The sequence below is a fragment of the Monodon monoceros genome, unplaced genomic scaffold (genome assembly GCF_005190385.1).
Source record: "Monodon monoceros isolate NGI ecotype Baffin Bay Population unplaced genomic scaffold, NGI_Narwhal_1 Super_Scaffold_16, whole genome shotgun sequence".
NCBI lineage: Eukaryota > Metazoa > Chordata > Mammalia > Artiodactyla > Monodontidae > Monodon > Monodon monoceros.
The window spans coordinates 18573929-18594222 of record NW_021703772.1 but is presented as its reverse complement, the minus strand read 5'-3'; the positions used below and the strand labels follow the sequence as shown (position 1 = coordinate 18594222).

At 53.9% G+C, this 20294-nt stretch overlaps 1 protein-coding gene across 1 annotated transcript; it reads right to left on the bottom strand.

Annotated features, from left to right (window-relative positions):
• Positions 1 to 933: 933 nt before the first annotated feature.
• On the bottom strand, positions 934 to 20294 carry PTPRN (protein tyrosine phosphatase receptor type N). The gene is made up of 23 exons (XM_029226015.1): positions 20115 to 20294; positions 18617 to 18667; positions 18256 to 18369; positions 15057 to 15153; positions 13082 to 13343; positions 12643 to 12997; positions 12080 to 12211; positions 11441 to 11475; positions 10467 to 10741; positions 10187 to 10273; positions 9778 to 9857; positions 9544 to 9608; positions 8663 to 8881; positions 8027 to 8227; positions 7779 to 7926; positions 7544 to 7617; positions 7259 to 7336; positions 7027 to 7146; positions 5782 to 5948; positions 2674 to 2727; positions 2084 to 2148; positions 1790 to 1863; positions 934 to 1578 (listed from the first exon to the last, which is right to left on the bottom strand). Exons 1-23 carry the CDS (start codon positions 20227 to 20229, stop codon positions 1507 to 1509), a joined length of 2940 nt encoding a protein of 979 aa, XP_029081848.1. The 5' UTR covers positions 20230 to 20294; the 3' UTR covers positions 934 to 1506.

Sequence of the window (20294 nt, the reverse complement as noted above, 5' to 3'; positions counted from 1 at the left end):
AGAATCTGCTGGTAAAGTGGCTGTTCTGCCCACTTCCGGCCTTTGAGATGAAACACCAGTGGTGCTGAACCTCAGTAGAGCACAGGTGAAGGGTGAAGGGCCCGTGGTCCACTCACTGGTCCCTTCGCTCCCTGCGCAGCACGGGTGGTACTCGCCCATTTTTCATGTGACGGGTCTGAACCCTGGCAAGGTTAGGTGGCCCTAACTCCTGAGTACCTCCATACCCAAGGCTCTCTTGCCTCAGTTCTACGTCTACCATCTTTGACAAGGACACCTCATGACATGCAGATGAGGGCTCCCCTGGGGCCATACAGGGTGGAACGTTATGGGGGAGGGGGGAGAAAGTGCCCCTTGCCCCCAGGTGAATGGCTGTTGTCACACCTCATAGGCCTGGTCTGCGAGTCGCTATCAGAGTTTAGCTACTTTTGCTTAAGGTGTGGCGAGCACTTTGCCTGCATCACCTCGTTTAGTCCTAACCTCAATCCTGCTCGACGTACATTATTCCTGAGGCCGAAGGACATGAAGCAGCCGCCCAAGAACTGAGAGGACCGGCAGCAAAGAGGTCAAGCGTGCCTGCGTTCGAATCCTAACTCTACCACTTAACTAGCTGTGGTACCTCGAGCAAGTTCTGTGCCGCAGTCTCTTTGTCTGTAAGATGGGGCTAATAATTGGTAGCGTGTCGTGAAGATTAAACAAGTTAATGGGTGTAAAGCACCTTGGAGACTGCCAGACACATAGGGAGCACAGCATAAAAAAAACCACTGCCTAATTGTTATTAGCTACCATTCAAGCCTTGGAGAGCGTGACTTGGCAGCCTGGCCCTCCCATCACCCTCTCTGCATCTCCTGAGAAAGGCAGCAGGGCCCGGCTCCAGGCTGAGGCCAGGGCTGGAGTCTGGAAGCAGAGCAGACAGAAATGCGTAGGAGTCTGGGTTGCAGCTGCACACACGACACACTAACTTTATTCACATTGATACAAAAGTAGATTTTTCTAGAAATGTTCTCTTGTGCCAGGGGGAGAGAGTTGAGTGGCATGTGGCGGAGGGAGGGCCGGGGGAGGGGGTAGGAAGGGCAAGGGCCAGAGTGTGGGTCGTGGAGGCAGGTCAGCGGGCAGCAGGGGCTGGGAGAACAGGAAGAGCTGGACATGGTGGCCCCTCCGCCCCATTCTAGCCACACCGGAGGGTGGAGGGCGTCCACACAGACATATTGGGAGCATCCAGAGTGGTGGGAAATGGGGGCCAGGGAACTCAGGCAGGAGGAGGCTCTGGGGTGGAATTGTTGATTTCCTCTCCTCCTGGCCAGCTGCCAGCTCCCCCACGGGACTGATGCCAGGGCTCCCGGCGTGCCCCTTCCCACTTCCCCTTCTTTACATGCTCCTCTTGGAAGGGCTAGACATGCCCAAGAGGGGCCAAGGTGGCAGGTGGGGAAGTGAGGAGTGAGTACACAGATGCTCACATAGCAAAGAAGGAGCAGAGGCTGGGCTGCCCACGGAGGGGCCCCAAGGGTCTCACTGGGGCAGGGCCTTAAGGATGGCATTCACCTCCTCCGCCACAGCTGTCAGGGCAAATTCAAACTGGTCCTGGGGAAGGGCAGGGGGAGGAGGGTCATGGGGGGTCCTGGCCTCTGCTCCTGCCCCAGGGGTGGAGGGTGCTTTGGGGAGGTCACTTGTGGGGTGGGGGGGAGGGAGCCCTCCCGGGGGAGGGGTATGGAGGCAGGCAGGAGAGGCCGGCTGCTGCCACTTTGGTTGGGGAAGGGTGGTGGCTAGGGTGGGTGGAGGGAGGAACGGTTACCTTGGAGCGGACGAGGCCAGGCCGCTGGTCACGGACATGCTCCAGGGTGGCAGCGATGTCAATCTCCTTCACTCCTGGGTAGGGGGAGCACGGGGCTGCTCAGGGGGTGTCCAGAGGAGGGTAAAACCCCGAAAGCCTAGGGCATCCTGGGGTGGGAGGCTTGTAGGACTGGAGAAAGCCTGGGGGTGTGGCAACCTGCCCTCCACGAACTCCTGTGATCCCAGGGGCTGGGGAGACTCTAATCAGAGGCTGGGCTGTAGGTGAGCTGTGGCCGGGGAGGAGGGGGGTCGTCACCTTTTGCCATGCGGTTCAGTACCATGTCGATGAGGATGTAGGTGCCAGTCCTTCCTGCACCGTCACTGAAAGAGGAGATGGTGACAGGCTGAGTTTGGGATCCAGCAGGAACCGGGAGGAGAGGGGGAGACTGGTGGAGCTGTTAGGGTTAGCTGGGGATGGGGGTGGGATGAGTGAATGGAGGATGAGGGAACGGTCATAGGCCCTGGGTCCTGGGAATTGGGTCTCGAGTGGGGAGCCTGTGACCCATGGGGTGTCTCTTGGGCAGTGAGGTAACCGAAAAGGATAGCCCTGGCTCTGCCCTGAGGCAGAGGCAGCAAGAGGGAATAGCTTTCTCCAGCCTCTGGCCAGGCTTTCATTCAGCAAACTTCTTATGTAAATGACAAGATGGTAAATATTTTCAACTTTGTGGGCCACGTATAGTCTCTGTCAAACGTTTTTTTTTTTTCTTCAACTGTTTAAAAATAGGAACATCATTCTTAGCTCATGGGCCATTAAGAAAACAGATGGTATGCTGAATTTGGCCCATGGGCTGTAGTTTGCTGGCATCAAGGGCCCCTCCATCCACACCCCAGCCCCCCTGAACGCACCTGCAGTGCACAATGATGGGGCAGGAGCGGCCCCGGTAGCACTTGTTCACCTTCCTGCAATAAGAAATGGGCGTGAGGTCAGGGGGCACCGGCAGAGGGAAAGGGGAACCGAAACACACACCTGAGGGCCTCTCTTTCTTCCTTTTCTCCCCACATGCCAATGGCAGAGGAGGGAAGAGGGCTGGAGACAGGAGTCAGGGCTGGAGGCAAAGAACCAGAGATAGTGTAGGTGGCACTGGGCTTGCCTCATCACTTACGAGCTATGTACCCAAGCTGTGCACCTGGAACAACTGATTTAACCTCTTTGAGCCTCAGTTTTATTACCTGTAAAGTGGGGATGATAAGAGTAGTAACCTCCTTCTTAGGGTTCTTACTATGATTATGTGAAATAATCCATGTAAAGAACTAAGTGCAATACCTGGCACACAGTAGATGCTCATTAAATGATAGTATGATTAATAATAAGACATAATAATATTAACAGCCACCTCTGCCAGAAGTTCAGGGAGGATAGGCTTTCTGGTGACTTCAAGGGTGTCAATCTTGCCACATCCTTGCTCTGCCCCTACAACTGCCCAAGGTGTTCCGCTCGCCACCCAGGCTACCTGTGGTCCTCACCAGCAGTGAGGTCGGGTAGTAGCCCTGGGCACAGAGTTCCTCTGGCGAGGGGAGGACAACACCTCCGCTCTGAATATGATGCTGCACCTGTCTCCCTGGATAAGTCTTGCCTCCACACTGGTGTTCCGTGGTTGGGTCATATTCAGACTTGGTCCACCTGGACCTCCGACTCTGCTGCCCTGATCACAGCAGCTCAGCAATGAGCAGGGGGTTTCTTCCTCTCTCGGTGGCCCAGTCTAACCTGCCCTTGTCCCTTATGACATTCCTGCTTTGAGAGTCACTTGCAGATTTCTGATACCTCCAATGGGCCAGGGCAAGGGAGGACCTTCTGAAGGGTTATTAGAGTACTTCAGGGGAAGCTTGGAACTTAGTGGTCCTCCATCTGGTTCCTCAAGGCTTGCAGGGGCCAGGTGACTTTGAAAGGTTTTCCAGGAGTCCACATGGTTTTCTAGCATATTGGCTGGTATATCAGGGCTGGGGTTGAACAGAAGTTGCCACAGTGGTTCCCAATCATTTAATAATAATGATAAGAAACAGTATTTAGAATTAATAGAGCCCTTGCTACGTGCCAAGCACTTAAAGCAGACTTTACAGACTTTATGCTACTGACTTTTGTAACAACCCCTAAAGTATGGGTCATCATTCTCATTTCACAGGTAAGAAAACAGACAGAGGTCAAGGAACTTGCTCAGAGTCACTTTCTAGGACTTAAAGAATTATTTTGCCTTGCCTCTGGTGGACCTTCACCAAACTATATTTATTAAGCAGCGATTAATTTGTTCTGGGTGTCTAATGCCAACTGAGTTTACATAATCCCAGCCTAAAGCAAAGAAATATAACCTTTTGGCTAACCTGTGCAGCCTTAAAACAGGTCCATGCACTAGTTCTATAAAGACTTTTAAAATGTGGAAAACAAAAAAAAATAGCTCTGATGCCCCTAGCGTTGCTTTTGAGAAGCCTGTGCCTCAGGCCCCGGGGACCCCAGTTAGAAACCATTGTCCTGAGGCTCAGAAACTATCCCCAGGTTCCTCCCTCAACTGCCCCCCGCCCCCACCGGCTCTGCCCCTCTGCTCTCTGCCTAGCGCCTAGAGACCTCAGGCCAGCCGGGCAAGGGGCAGAGAAGCAGGAAGCCGCCACAGTGTGGGTGAGGCCCCAGCCTTGGCAGCAGACTTCTCAGCCACCTGTCTAGAGAGGGGACAGGCAGGGGATGCTGGAGGCCTGGCCTGGTCACGGTTTCAGCGTCAGAACAGGGCAGGTCCCCCTGTTAGCCTCCTGTCCCAGCCCCCACCTGGTTCCACTGAGTCCCCAAGAATCCAGAGATCCTCCCACACTCCCTTTGATAGTATTTGTCTCTTGCCTGAGTCCCCCCAGCCCCTGGCTCTCCCAGCAGCCTTCAGGGTGGTCCCTGGGCCCACACGTCCTCATGTCCTGTCCATGCAGCGGCCACACCTGCCAATGATCACTTTTGTGACTATGCAACTGGAGTGAGAATACTAGCTGCAGATCACAAAAATGACACTGGCAGCCGTGAGAGAGAGAGAGAGAGAGAGAGAGAGAGAGAGAGAGGGAGGGAGGAGGGAGGGGACAGTGAAGGGAGACAGAGCCAGGGAGAGATAGAGCCATGTAGAGAATGAGAGATGGTGGGGGGAGACAGAGACAGAGAGGCAGAGTAAATAGGCAGACATGGGAGGGAGGTGGAGGAAACAGAGCAGGGAGAAGGAACAGGAAGAGGTGCAGAGAGGGGGGAACGTGGATGGAGAGGAAGAGTGAGACAGACTTTGAGACACAGTGATGGACAAAGAGGTGGGCGGGGGAGGGAGGGGGGAGAGAAAAGAGGGAAGGAAGAGAGGGAAAGAGAGGGAAAGACAAAGGGAAAGAAAAACAGAGGCAAAGAGACACAGAGGGATAAAGAAGGGGGATGGCAGGAGGGAGTGAGAGACAGCGAGGGGACAGCAGACACAGAGACTAGTGCTGGCCACCTGGAAGCACAGGACAGGCGGAAACAGGCAGCAGGGACCGAGGAGAGGGAGAGAGCTAGAAACAAAGTGAGCCCTTCTTGGGGGGAATGGGGTTACGGAGAAAGCACCGGACATGGAGAGGCAGGGAGAAAAAGAGTGCAAGAGAGAGGGAGGAGACAGCTGGCCAGCAGAGAGAGAGCAGACAGGGGCTGGAGTACAGCAGTGGAGGAATGGGCACAGCGAGACAGAGCGTCAGTTCTGGTTTGGGGGCTGGTGTCTGGAAGGGGGTCCAGGAAGTCAGAGTCAGTCCTGGTTTGGGGTGTCTAGCAGGGGGCACCAGTGGACCTGAGGCCGAGGCTCCAGGTCAGGCTACAGGATCTGCCTCACCTGACCTGGGGCCCTAGGAGGACCTGATGGACTGGGGGAAGGTAAGGGAGCCTAGCTCCCGGCCCCCTGCTCCTGTGCTGCTTTCTCTCCGGCTCCTCGGAGCCTCCCCCGGGCCGCCCCACCGCCCAGGCGCTGGGGCGCTCACCTGCGGAAGTCCAGCAGGGGCCGGGTGGAGGCCGGGGTGCCCTCTGCCGGCCAGCTGAGGAAGTGGAACTGCGTGAGCGTGCGCGTCTCCTGGGTCTGCACGTTCTTCAGGTAGAAGCTCCGCACCAGGAAGTCCTCGCACCAGATGTGCTCCGACACGAGGTTCACCTGCGGAGGAGGGGGGTGCAGGACTGAGCGCGGCAGGGCATCTCCAAATCCTCCCGGCCTCCCAGGCCAGTCAGATTCTAAATCCTCCAGGAAGCTCACCCAACCACCCGCCCCAACTGTTCCAGCTGTCCCCAAGAACCCTAGCTGTTTGTGTCACTTATGGACTGCTCAGGACAACTGGTGGCTTTTTCATCTAGACACAACTATTGTGAGTTTTCATTTGTTTGTTTTGGCTGAGCCCCGTGGCTTGAGGGATCTTAGATCCCCCAGGGATCAAACCCAGGCCCAGGGCAGTGAAAGCACCACTGGACCGCGAGGGAATTCCCAATATTGTGAGCCTCTTGAATTCAAAGTTTCTCCTTCCTCTTCTGCACAGAGACTAGCAAAGTGTCTGTGCTACACACACCGTAAACTTTGATAAAATTCTATATTTTCCATTTGATTTTTTTCTTTAACCACAAGCAAGACCAATTTTTAAAACTTAAAAAGACCATTGTGTGCTCATCTGATGATGCGAAACTGCTATCCAGTGCTCATGAGAAACTGGACGTGTGCAATTAATGTCTCTTGTCTTATTGGGGGGGGTGTCACCTCCCATTTGTCAGGAATGTTGCTCCTTCCCTTGCCTTGCCTCTGCCCAGTTCCCCCCTACCTAACTTTTCTCCTAATGAAAAAGTTTGTTTCTGTTTTAAATAAGCAATATATGTGACTGGTGGCATTTCTTTCTTCGCTTTGGCCTCCAGGAAACTCAGATCTAAGTTAGGCTCAATAAAAGTAGGTCTCAATCTTGGCCTTTGAGTATACTTATCTTCCCTGTCTCAAAACTGTACTCCTGACTCTTAGCTTCTTACCTTAGTTTCAGTGGTTTTATAGCTTTGTATCTGTACCTTTCATCATAGGTCCTTACAAGTGCTTTTTGGCCCTAGACTGGACACACACATACACACATGTATATGCATGTATGTGAATACGTGTATGCACATATATGTTTATATACACATATGTTCACACATGCATGAGTGGTGCACCATCCATTTTCTCCACCCCCATCGTCTCCTGGCCGTGGGGTCCTGCTGACCTCATATACATGGTAGAGGGAGGAGCCCTCATCTGGCCAGTAGCGGTCACACTGCTTGACACCATCCTCCACCAGCGGGGTCAGCATGACAATGACGGTGCAGCCACTCTCCCACACCATCTAGGGACAGAGACCCAGGTAAGCTCCATTCTAACCTCCCTGGGACCTGGCTGGCCCTGGCTGGCCACAAGGGCGCCTACTCCCTGGAAAAGCCCTCCCTCCAAAAGCCCACCTGCCAGAAGTCTGAGATGGTATGTGACAGTGGGCCCTGTGTGGCTATGTAGGCTGGCATCCGAGGGTCGTGCTCAATCTGGGGACGGGAAAGATACATCGTGAGCCAGAATGGGAAATGCCACTATGGAGACGCTCGGTCAAAGGGAGCGGGCCAGGGTCTAGGGGAGGCTGAGAAGCCCCATTTCCATGCTAGGATATCAGGCTCACAATTCTGGGGCCTTGGGTGGGGAAATGGAGTCTATGGGGGCAGGATGAAAACAGGGAGGAGGTGGGGGCCACTCACAATGGGGCTGGCGTTGATGTAATCGCTCCGAGAAGGGCTGCTCTCCACCTTCAGCTTGATGCGTGCGTGGTCATCTGCACAGACCCCGCATCCCACCCCAGAAGTCCCTCCAGTCATTGGGGTCCTGGCACCTCTGCCACTCAGCTTGAGCCAGGATCCCGGCCCCGCCCCCAAGCCCTCCAGAGCTCCCAGCAGACAGAGGGCTGGGGCCGGCGGGTCAGCAGGACTCACTCACAGGGCAAGAAGTCAGGGTTGCGGTTCTTTTTGATGTTGCCCTCCCCCTGGGCGGTGGCACAGGTGTTGGGCTCCGCCTGGTAGGCACACAGGGCCCGCCACTCCTTGGCCAAGCGGTCCCGGTTCCGCAGGTGGTCCTCCATGTACGCCTACAGGGACACCACAGCCTGGCGCTGGCCCCCACTGCCAGCCTTGCCCCTCCCACCGTCCGGTCCCCTCACCCACTCTGGGCCGATGCCCTGTCCTGACCAGAATCATGTGTCCCGTGGAGATGTCCATGTTGGCCTGGGCGGGCTCCTCGCACCAGGACGGTGTGCTGCTGTGGGAGCTGGGGCTGGCCTGGGCCGCATCACTAAACTGCGAGGACACGCTGCTCACTCGAGAGGGCTCCGGTGGACCCTCTGCCCGGTTGAACAGGGACTTTGTGGCCATGTGCTGGCGGCACAGGTCCTGCGGAAGAAGGATGGGGCAGGGTCCAAGGTCTCCTGAATCCTTCCCAACAGGGTCCTGGGCTCAGTTCAGTAGAGTCCCTAGGCTTGTCCTTGATTGTTTTTGAATGAAACCCATTTCCTCTGGGGTAGGGTCTTCTGCCATGGCTCTCATCCTTTTCGGGGCTGTTCTGCTTGGCTGGTGCCTATGCCTATGACAACCTCGGATGTCACAGAGCAGAAGCCTAGAGCCCCCCCCCGAATCACAGCACTGGGGAGAACGTCAGCAACCATCTGCTCTCAGTTCCCATCCATTCAAAATGGCCCCGCAGCACTCCCACTGGGGCTTCTCCAGCACCTGCCTGGACATCCAGCTCCCCACCCTCATCCCAGGTGAGGCCCCGACTCCCGAGCCCCTTCCACTCCCTCTCATCAACAAGCGTCTGCGGCTGCACACCTGGTACTCAAAGGTAGTGTCACCGTGGGCGCCCTCGGGTCCCAGCGCGGCCAGGCGCTCCTTGTCCCGCTGCCGCGCACGCTGCCGTGCACACAGGGCCACTGCCAGAGCTACGAGCAACCCGGCCACACCTGCCAGGGCCACCAGAGTAAGCAGCATGGAGCGCATGGGAGAGCTGCCGTGGGCTGGTCGGGGAAGGACGGCGGCTGCCTCCTCCCTCTGTGGGAACAAGGCTAGAATCAAGGGGGGCAGTGGTGTGGGGAGACTTAGGAGCTGCTCCCCACCCCTGTCCCATGGCCCACTCCCTGCTAGGATATCTCCTGGGGCAAAGCTGGGAGGCAGGGGCATGGCGGTACAGGCAGAAGGACCTGGAGAGGCCGAAGATCTTCCTTCTCAATCCCCGTTGAGGCAACTCAACCACATTGCACTGCCAGAGACTTAGTGGGTGATCCTCCCTAGGAGTTTTTGCATTTAAAAATGCATACAGAGAAGTATAGAGAGACCCAAGAGATCAAAGAGTAGAATGTGAGGCATCAGTGTTGGATGCAGAATAGAAGCATATTTTGAGTTCAGTGTCCTTTCTGTGTCATGTTTTCCCTTGGAATTTGAGACTTTGCTCTAGAACATCTATGGACAGCTATGGCCATCTCAGGTGATTCTTCCAAGTAAGCTGGCTTCGGAGAGAAGGCTGGACCTGCAGGGAGGAGCTGCTGGGGCCATCTGCTGGTCAGAAAGAAAACTGCACGGGGGAGGGCTGCTTTGGCAAAGCTGGGGGACCAGCCAGATAGATCTCAGCTCCTATTCTCCTGTCGTTCGCCTGCATCTCTTGTGGGCAACATGAGCCCTCTGGAGCTTTGATTGATCCTTCAGTTATCTCATACCTGTCCCACGCCTGTCTGCAAGATCTGGAGCCCTGTCTGTGCTTCCAGTTCAGACTTCACCATCCCTGCAGGGAGGATGTAGGTCAGATTGTGTCCAGCCCCATGTGGACTCCACCCCATGTCATGCTATGCCAGGTGGCAGGCAGGGTCCATGTGGGCTGGGAATATTTCAAGGGGAGCACCAGCCACAGGCCTGGATATATACAACTCAGCCTGGGGTCAAGGAGTACTTACCAGCTTGCTTGGTCACGTCAGCCAAAGACAGGTTCTGTTCATTGTGCCGGATGCGGAAGGTAAGGGCTGGTCCCACGACACTGCCGAATAGGAGGTATGTTACTGCCTCACCCACCACAGACGCCAGATCCAAAATGAGAGGTCCTCTCTGGCCCTCTCCCTGTTAGAGGATGGGGCTAAAACCAATCAGAGATGCCATACAGGGGTGTTTGAGGCTGGGAAGATACTGGATGGGGCCAGCAGCAGGGCTGGGTGTGGCTGTACCTTCAGTGCGGCTGGAAACATCTTTGACCCAACCTTGGCCCCTTACTCACAGTTTGTCTTCCCCTCCTACCCTGAGCCCCTCCAGCCACCTCCCGCTTCAAGCTACCTGCTAGATCCCTGCTGCCCCAGCCAGATACAGCCCCACCTGATGTTGATGAAGCTGCCCAAGGACATGTGCACATGCTCAGCCAGGATCTCCAGAAGCTTCACTCCTGCAGCCAGACTCAGGGGCCTGGAGGTGGGGAGCCGGCAGAGGAAGGAAAGTGGGGACCCTCTAGGCCACTTCCTTGAAACAACCTCCAGGGGTGCAGAGCAGCCCAGCCCCGTGTGTACTCCACATCTGGACTTCTGCTCTCTGCTTCCTGCCAGGCGGGCCAGCCCAACACCCAAGGGACCAGGAGGCTGCCCCAGGCTGGAGCCCTTACTTCTGGTCAGTGACAATGTAGCCATATTCCTCTGCTGATGGCCTAGCAGAGGGCTGCCCTGCCGCCGTGGGCTGGCTCTGGCCCAGTGGACTTTTCTCCTCTCGCAGGATGGGCGTGGCAGGGGGGCCGGCAGCTTTGGGAGGCTCAGAGGATCCAGAGCTCAGCTCCTGCTGGGCTTTATTGGAGGTGGGACTAGCAGTGGGGGATCCGGGCAGGGAGGGCGTGGGCGGTGGAGGCTCCGCTGCGTCTGCGCCCTGCACCTGCTCCGCCATTGTCTGTTTAGAAGAGAGGACAGAGGTATGGTCTCTAACGGTGGAGGGGTCGGGGGGGAGGGGGTCCACACTCTGGACGCTGAGCTCCCACAGGGGTGCTTAGGACATGTTTCTCTTTCTATCCCCAGGCCCAGGTCAGCACCGGGTACAGAGAGGGCATCCAGGAAAGTGAGTCAAGTGGATGAATGAATGAATGAATGAATGAAAAAAGGACTGAATGAGTGATTATTCATGATCAGTAATAATCCACAGGATGGGGCTGGAGTGGGGAGAAGCTCCAGAGTGAGGAAAGCTGGGGTTAGGGGAGAAGATGAACAGGCAAGCCGTGGTCTTTCGACTTCTGTTTAGCCACACAATCTTAGAAATCCAACATGTGAAACGGATAGAGTGCCTCAAGCCGCAGGGCAGTCAGGAGCCCGCCTGCTCGCGTCCCCCCACTTCCCCTAGGGACCCTCAGAGTGTGGTCTGAGATGACTGTAGTGTAAAAAAGCAGTGAATCAAGAATTCTAGCTTCTGGTCCCAGCTCTGCCTTCAACTTGAGGTGAGACCTTAAACAATGACTTGCAGCCTCTGGGCCTCAGTTCCACCAAAATGAGGGCTTGGAGGATACAGATTCTGGGTCCTGATACTGAGATTTAGATCTCAGTCAAGGGGTTTGCTGCCATTGGGCACTTATGGGTCAGGCAGGTGTCACAAACTCACTTTCTTGATGTCAGCTCCAATGTTTACAACCCCTCCTGCAGAGACAGGAAAAACAAGACTCTGGGCAAAGGGCCAAGGCCAAGGTCCACACAACGCAGGTGGGAGAAAAGGCCAGAGGCCCTGAGCCTGTTACATTTGCTGTGGCCTCTTTCCCCGCGTCAGTAACCAAGACCCTATCGCTGGTCTCTTCCTACGCGTGGCCTCATGCCTCTGTGCATCTGCCTTATAATTCATTGTTTTATCAACTCCTCCCTCTGTTATTGGCCACACCTCTCAAAGCTCTTCTCTGCTCAGTCCTCCCTCTGCCCATCAATCATTGGCTTCTCCTTTTTAGTGGCCATGCCCCTCCTTAGGTCCTCATTATCTTCCGCCCAGCTTTCTCCGTGCCTCCTGGTCCCGGCTCACACCCCCTGTTGGCTTCTTTTCCCATTGCTTCCATCCTCCAGTCCTTTCCTGCTCTAACTCCTCGGCTCACCACCCCACCCCTTGCTCCCCGCCCTTGGCTGGCAATGACTCCGTGTCTCAAAAGAACTCCCTCCCCTGACCTTGGCCCTTTCCCTCTAGGTTGCTTGCTGTGGTCTTGAGAAGTCGGGCAAGAGGCCTCCACGGGGCTGGTAGTCTCTCTGCCTGGACACTCACCCAGATTTCGTCCTGCACCCTCGGGCAGCAGCTGCAGCAGGGTGGAGAGGGTGGAGAGCTGCTCAGGAGTCAGCTGACGGAGCTCCACCCCGTAGCCCGCCAGCACAGCTGCCAGCCTTTGCAGAGTCACATCTGCAGGGAGCCAGACACGGAGCTTAGGGCTGGTGCCGAGATGAACTTGTGGGATGCATTTGGGGGTGGGGGGGACCGGTGGTACATTTAAGAACTTTTCAAACACCAGGACACTGATGCCCTCCCCTTCCCACCCTTGTCCACACTTTGGGGGAAAGAGCTTCCTGTGTCAAGACCAAACTTCAGGCCCAGCAGGGACTCCTTGATCCCCCAGCTGAAGAAGAGTCATGTCAGCTCTACTGCCCCCACTGTATCCCCACTGCCTACCTAGTGCCTGGCATAGAGCAGGTGGTCGGTAGACATTAGCTGAGTGTGTAGGTGACTTTAAGGACAAATTAACAAATGCATGGGTAGTCAGGAAGGACCCTCCCCGCCCCACCTCCCAGAAAGCAGCCCCACAGGCAGGGAGTGGATGCTGCGGACTCTGTTACCTGGCTGCTCTTCTGGGGAAGGAGGCTTCTCCCTGCGACCCTCTAGTCCTTCCTCCTCATAGCCTTCTGAGGAGTCATCTGCCTGGCTGCTGCCCCCTTGCTCTGGCAGCCTTGGTGCCCTGGCCCTGCTGGGCACTTGTGGCTCCTGGGCCAGGTAGAGCAGCCCTGACTCCTGGAGAAGCTGAGCAGGCGGAGGCCCTGGAGGGTCCCCATAGGAACGGCCAGGGTGAGCCCCGAACGTGCCCTTGGAGGCAGTTCTGCTGAAGAGGGCTGGCGGTTCAGCCTTGGGCAGGGGGCCAACACTGACCATTCCTGGGGAGCTCTCTGAGCTCCGGGGGCCATCGCGGGAGCCAAACTGTGGGAAACCAGAGATTCGGATGAGAGCAGACATCAGGGCTGGGGGACTGGGGTTGCGGTGGGGCGGAGGTCCAGGGCTCACCTGATGGAACAAGTAGGGCTGCAGCAGGGCAGGTTCATAACTCAGGGCGGGGTGGGGAGGCTGCGGGGGCAGCAGCAGATGCTCCAGGAGAGGGGGCAGCAGCTCAGCCTGCAAAGGGGAGAGGGGGGAGCCTGCCCCAGCTCCACCCCTACCTACTGGAGGTCGAGGAAGCCGATGCTGGGGAGCAGGGGCGGAGCCAGTGGGGATGCCCTGTAAAAGCAGCTCCCCAGCGGGACCCGGTCTCCTGGGCGCCAAGCCAGATCTGGGGAGGAAAGCAAAGTGTGTGTGTGTGTGTGTGTTTGTGTGTGTGTGTGTGTGTGTGTGTGTGTGTGTGTGTGTGTTGGTCGTGTGGGGGAGGGCATATAGAGCCTACGAGGCAGAGATGGTGGGTCCAGGCTTAGCATAGAATGAGCCTGCTCTCTTAAGAGATGAGGTAGCCTCAGGCGAGGAGACAGTAGCATGGGGAAGGGCCAGAGGGCCAAGCCTGGGGCAGAGGTCATCGCCTCCCTGGTAAGCATGCCTGGATCCCTGAAACACAGCGGCAGAGCTGGAAGCGTGAGGCTAGAGATGGAGAGGGGAGAACAGGAGAAGGGGAAGGCAGCTGGGAACCGTTCTAGATGAACTGTGTCTGCAGCTTGCCACACTGTCCCTGTGGGCATGTCCCCAAGTACGCATTCAAACACTCAGTACTGTGCGCTCTCACTCTGTTCCCCCTGCCCCACTCTGCCTCCTTCACCTAGTGTCATCGTCTGAGCCCCGAGCCGTCATTTACTTTCCTCTGCTTTACAGGGTCTGAATGATGCCTTCAGAGCCCCTAACCACAAAAAGATGATGGTGCCTCCTACCATATACAATTCCACATAGTAACAAAACCGAACATTAAACGACTTCAGTCCGACAAAATTCTAATTTGTTCCATGATGACTACTTTGATGCTTCTTTTAAGATACCAAATGTCCTGTATACACTGCTATATTTAAAACAGATAACCATCAAGGACCTACTGTATAGCACAGGGAACTCTGCTCAATATTATGAAACAATCCAAATGGGAAAAGAATTTGAAAAAGCATAGATGCACGTATATTTTTAAAAAACTGTAAAAAGGAACATAATTTTACACGTACTTATAAGTACTTATATATATGTCTGTGCCAATACCATGTAGTACTAATTATTATAGCTTCTCCACTCTCTCTATCTCCTGATGCATCCCAGAAATCAGTTCAAGTACTACCATTATCTGATTCATATCTGAGTCTGATGTGGGTGAAACTTTGCTAACATATCTTTCCTATGTCAGTACTAGAGAAAAAGTAATTTGTCTTGTTCTCCTACTTTGTATCCGTAAAGATTAGCACAGTGATTGGCACATAGTATAACCCTGTATTTTTTGCTGAGTAAATGAATTCATTAAAAGACAAACCAGACCAAAAACAAAATACCAAAAGTCCAAATGTTTCAAAACAGTTTTTAACACCGTAAATCAATTATGCTTCAATTAAAAATTTAAAAAAGACTTTGTTAGGCAAAAAAAACACAAAAGAAAACAGTTTTTTTTGTTGTTTTGTGGTACGCGGGCCTCTCACCGCTGTGGCCTCTTCCGCTGCAGAGCACGGGCTCCGGATGTGCAGGCCCAGAGGCCATGGCTCACGGGCCCAGCCGCTCCAAGGCATGTGGGATCCTCCCAGACCGGGGCACGAACCCGTGTCCCCTGCATCGGCAGGCGGACTCTCAACCACTGCGCCACCAGGGAAGCCCTAAAACAGTTTTTAATGGCCCTCTTCTGCTGGATCCCCAGGGATGAGCTCAGCTCGTGTTGGGCATGTGAGCGTGTCAGATGACTGACTACTCCAGAACCTCTTTTACCCAAGCCCCAGCCTGCTGATTTTTGTACCCATTTCCCTCTGTCCATCAGGATGATCACAGATCCACCAGCCTTGCTATGACAGAGTTGATGAGAAATGATGCCTACCTGTCCCTTGGATGGGGCTCTGCTGGGTGAAGCCTGGGGATGCGCTCCATTTCCTGGGAGATCACATACTGGGTGAGGTCATCGTGCCAGGACAGTCCTGCCAGGGAACAGAATAGGGTGAGATTGAGATTGGCTTGGGAAAGTCTGAGGGCCCAGTAACAGGGACCAGTGTAGATCAAAACTGCACCCTCTACCCAGCAGTGTATTGAATTTGGCAGGGCAGAGGAACAGCGGAGGGGGTCTAGAGATGCGGTGGGTGATTTGAGCTGTCCTTTTCCCACACTCAGGCATAGATCTGGGAGTGAGACTGCTTCCAGTGAGACTGGGTTTAAGTCCTCTGCCACTTACTAATTGTGTAACCTTAGCTGAACCTATCCGAGCCTTAGTTCTCTCATCTGAAAAATGGGGGTTTATACCTCCTAAAATTGTTGCGATAATTAAAATACACAATACAAAATGGTTAGAATAGTACCTGACACATAGGGAGCTTTCAATAAGTGCTATTATTATAATCATCATCAATATTATTATTCAGCTTTTTTTTTTTTTTTTTTGTGGTACGCAGGCCTCTCACTGCTGTGGCCTCTCCCGTTGCGGAGCACAGGCTCCGGACGCGCAGGCTCAGCGGCCATGGCTCACGGGCCCAGCCGCTCCGCGGCATGCGGGATCCTCCCAGACCGGGGCACGAACCCTTGTCCCCTGCATCGGCAGGCGGACTCTCAACCACTGCGCCACCAGGGAAGCCCTCAGCTTCTTTTTATTGATCCTGAACCTTAGTTTTCTTTATTTGTAAAGTGAGAATAATATATACTTTATGGGTCTGTAGTAAAGATTAAGTACAATCAGGAAAACAAAAGTGCTTGGAAAACTCCAAAGCACTATACAGCTGTTTTAAACATTCAGCAGCATCATCTTATCATGAGGCAGATCTCCGTTTGACCGTTTTCCTCCATGAAGCTCTGCTCTCAGGAAAGGTCAGTCATCTATTTTAAAGGGATAATCTCCCACTCTCCACCCCCATTCCTTTTTCCTTGTTTCTGGATTAATAATCTGTACTGCTCTTAACTCATATCCTGGGATCTATACCTGCTTTTTTGCCTATTAACATTAGATGAACTATCTGTGTCCCTGTATAAGGCCAATTCCTCTGCTTGAGCACGAGATTTCATCCCCTACTACCTACTCAAGAACATCTTCCCCACAATTCTCCCCTATTTCCTGCATCATCATTTTCTCCTGTTCCCTACTGAATTATTCCCATTCACATACAAACATGATGCAGTTTCTCCCATCTTATAAAAATACTGTTTGATCCCACAGTCCCCTCCAGCTATCACCCCATTTCTTTGCTTTTCTTTGTAGCAAGACTCTTTGAAAGTGTTATTTATACTGGCTGTATCCAGTTCTTTTCCTCCCATTCCCTCTTATCCATTCTATTCAGGATTTTATTCCCAACTATTCTACCAAAACGGCTTTCATCAAGATCACCAGTGGCTTCTGCATATCTAAATCCAGGGTCAATTCTCAGATCTCATCTCACTTAACCTACCACCATCATTTGACACTGTTGATCACTCCTTCCTCCTTGATACACTTTCACTTAGCTTCTAGGACACCATACACTCTTGTTTTTCCTCCTACCTTGCTGGCTCTCCCTTCTCAGACTCCCTTGTTGGTTCTGTTCCTTCTTCTGGTCCTCTTAATAATAGAATTCTTTAGGGCTCTTCTTCATAAACACACAATCTTTTGGTTATTTCATTCACCTCATGGGTTTAATTACCATCTATATGCCAAAGAATCCCAAATTCATATCTCCACTCCGGACCTCTCCTTTTTAAAACCCAATCTTATATACTCAACTTCTCACGTTATTGAATGGATATCTTAAACTCAGTGTATTCAAAACTGAACACCCCTTTCCTCAAGTTGATCCTTCTGCATAATTAATGACATGTACATCAACCTAGCTGTTCAGGCAATAAAACCTAGGTGTCATCCTTGACTACTCCCTTTCTTTCATGGCCCTATCCAATATTTCATGAAATCATGCTTACTACCTTAAAAATACAGGCAGAATTCTGTCATTTCTCATTACCTCCCTGCAACCACCCTGGTCCATGCTTATTCATCTCTTACATGAGTTACTGTGATAGCTTTTAATGTTTCGTGTTTCTGTTTCTACCATTGACTCCCTACATTCTATTCTCAGCACAGCAGCAAGAGTGATCTTTTTAAAGTAGAAGTGAGATCATGCACCCCTATGCTCAAACCTTGTGATGGTTTCCTCTTTTACTCAGAGTAAAGCCAATGTCCATACATTCTCATATAAAATCCCAGAGCATCCCTTCCCTCATTACCTACCTGACTGCATCTTCTACTCTGCCTCTCCATCACTCCTTCAGAGCCACTCTGTAGAGGGGTTCTCCATGGTGTTCCTCAAACTCATGCTCCTATCTTAGGGCTTTTATTCTATCTAGCTCCCTGGCCACCCGAAACACTCTTCCCTGAGATAACCTTCTGGGAAAGCATCCCCACCTCCTTGATGTCTTTATTTGAATTTCAGTCTCAATAAGGTCTATCTTGACCACTCAATTTAATACCACAGCTTCCTACCTCACCATTTCTGATCCCTTTATCCTGCTGTAATTGTTTTCTCCATGGCACTTATCACCTTCTAACATACTAGTGTTTTCTAATTTCTAGTGTATTCCCTCCCTTCACCCCTGAATGTAAACCCCAGTAGGCAGAGATCTTTGTTTCACTCCCTGATATATCCCAAGCACCTAAAACTACGTTTGCCATGTAGAAGTACCCAATAAATATTGGTTGAATGAGTGAATTGGATGAGTGGGGTATTCTCCTGGCTGAAGACTCCAGGACTCATGGCCCTGGAGTACTCAGTCAGTTCCAGGGAGTGGGTTGGTCCTAAAGATATAAATGCTGGCCTCTTCCAGTGGTGTCTTCTAGAAGCCTCCTCTGGATTCCTCCAGAGAGTCTAAGTGTGAACAGCCTACCTCTAGGGTTCCACCCCCACTCCTGTCTTGCCTCCTTCTCCAGTAAGGTCTGGGAAGGTGAGGTTCCAGAGTGGGTGTGATAGGAATGTTCCATGAGAGGAATCCTGGAGTCAGGTGGCCCCTCCCTTCCCCACCCTTATCTAACCAAGTTACAGTCTCCCTCCTCCAGCGCATCTAGACCTCACCTTGGGACATGAGCTGTCGGAGGACACCTTGTAAGCGTTGAAGAACTGGGGAGGTGACTTGCAAAAGGGGCCGGGCTTGCCCCACTCCCACCTGGCATTGTCCAAACAAGCCATCTAAGAGCACAAAAGTGGTGTCAGTGGTGGGGGGCTTGGACAACAGGCCTTCCCAAGTCCAGGCTGCAAATAGACAGCACTCCCTCAATCTCCTCTCTTGGCTTCAGAGAGCTCTGCCCCTCCAGTCCAGTCCCCCTTCTCTCCAAGCCCAGTTCCCCCTCTCCCTTCCAGCCCACCCCACTTCTTTCTTATTATACATCACCCCCCCAACTCTGTTTTGTAAATCCTATGTTTGGGCCTCACTCACCCTGAATACAGACTTCGAGGTGAGAGCAGAGTCTGCGGTCAAACAGACAGCCTGTAGAGGACAGGTGAGCAGAGGCTCAGACACCCACACACATAGAATGGTCAGATGGATGAACAGGCTAGAAAAGGGGGAAGCAGATGGGATCCATTCTTTCATTCTAAGGAAGGCTTTAAGCTGGGAGGAGAGGAGGAAGAGTCCTCCTCTTGAGAAGAAAGCACAGGATCCGGCTTTGGATTTTAAAGATCTGCAAGTCTGGATTCTTCCCCTAAAAGCCTCTGTTAGCTTAAGTGAGTAATAGGGAGAAGAAGCCCTCCAGGTGCATGGGAATCGTGATGGTGGAGAATCATATTGATACATCTACTCTCATAGTATTACTATGGGGTAGTTTTTGTCCAAATTCTGAGGAAAAAGGGACTTTCCTTTCCCAATCTCCACAAGCATCTTATAATGGCCTGGGGGTCAGAAGAGATGGGAACCCAGCACACTTCCCCTTCGTGTGGGAAAGGGGTATGGGCGGGGTGTCTCTAAGGCAATGCTCCCCACGCTGTCCCTGCAGTCCGCGGCCCCTGTACTGCTGGGGCGGTTCGTGGTGCTGAAGCTCTGAGCCTGGCGCCGCTGAGGGCTTGCCTGGAAGCAGTGATGGGGGAGGGAAGGGTAACAGGGTGAGGAGTCTCCAAGGGACGTGACCTCTCCGCCATTTCAGTCTTCATCTTCCACCCTCCTAACCCGCGGCGCCACAGGAAGTATCTTGCATTGGCCTCCAAGCCCGGTGGGGAAGGAGAACGCCAGACGGCGAGCTTGCCCCCTTCCCCCACGTGCGCCCCCCCCCCCCCCTCCCCCTGCCCGTGAGTCAGCGCTGACTGTCTCTGTCCGCACAGACGTGAGTCAGCACCAAGCCTGGCCGTGGGGAGGGGGACGTGAGACGACCCTTCCCTCTTCACCTTCTTCGGCCCCCTCCCCCAGCTGTCCCTCTCTTATCGGAGATCAGATTACAGCCATCGGCCTCTCTGGGCTTGAAGAGAAACGCTGGCCCCTCCCTCGGCCTGATACTGTACGGAAAGCTGGGACCCCGGAGCTCTCGGCCCCGACTTCTCCCAGCAGATCAGGGCTCCCTCTTCTTCCCTCCCCTCCTCCATCCCTCAGCTCCTGTCGCCACTTTTTGGCGCCTCGGAGAGACTTGCTTCTCCTGTGGTCCTGTATCCCGTCTCTAGGTCCCTCTGTCCATATGCACCCCCATTCCTTCTCCCCAAACCGCAATCTTCCCCTGAGCCCGCTTCTCTTAGGTCCCGCCCCCGAGCTCCCAGCCCCACCTCCAGGCCTACGCCCCTTTCCTCGCAGACGCCCTCTCATCTTCCTCATCTCACAGTGCCTCCCCCTACTCCACTCCACACACACATTCTACCTGAGCTCGCGACCTGCGTGACACTTCCCCCCCACGCCCCCCACCGAGTTTTGCTCCCGGCACCATCCTCCCCCAATCCCCCCATTTCCTCCTGACCGTGGGCGCTAATGGCGTTGCAGCCTCCCGGACGGCTGCCCAGCAGCATCAGGCAGAGGAGCACCCGGAGACCCCCAGATCCCCCGGGACCCCCAGGCCGCCGCGGGCGCCGCATCCTTCCGGGCTCCGCGCTCCCGCTCGGCTGCCAGAGCCGCAGCGACTCGGGCCGGAGCCTGGCAG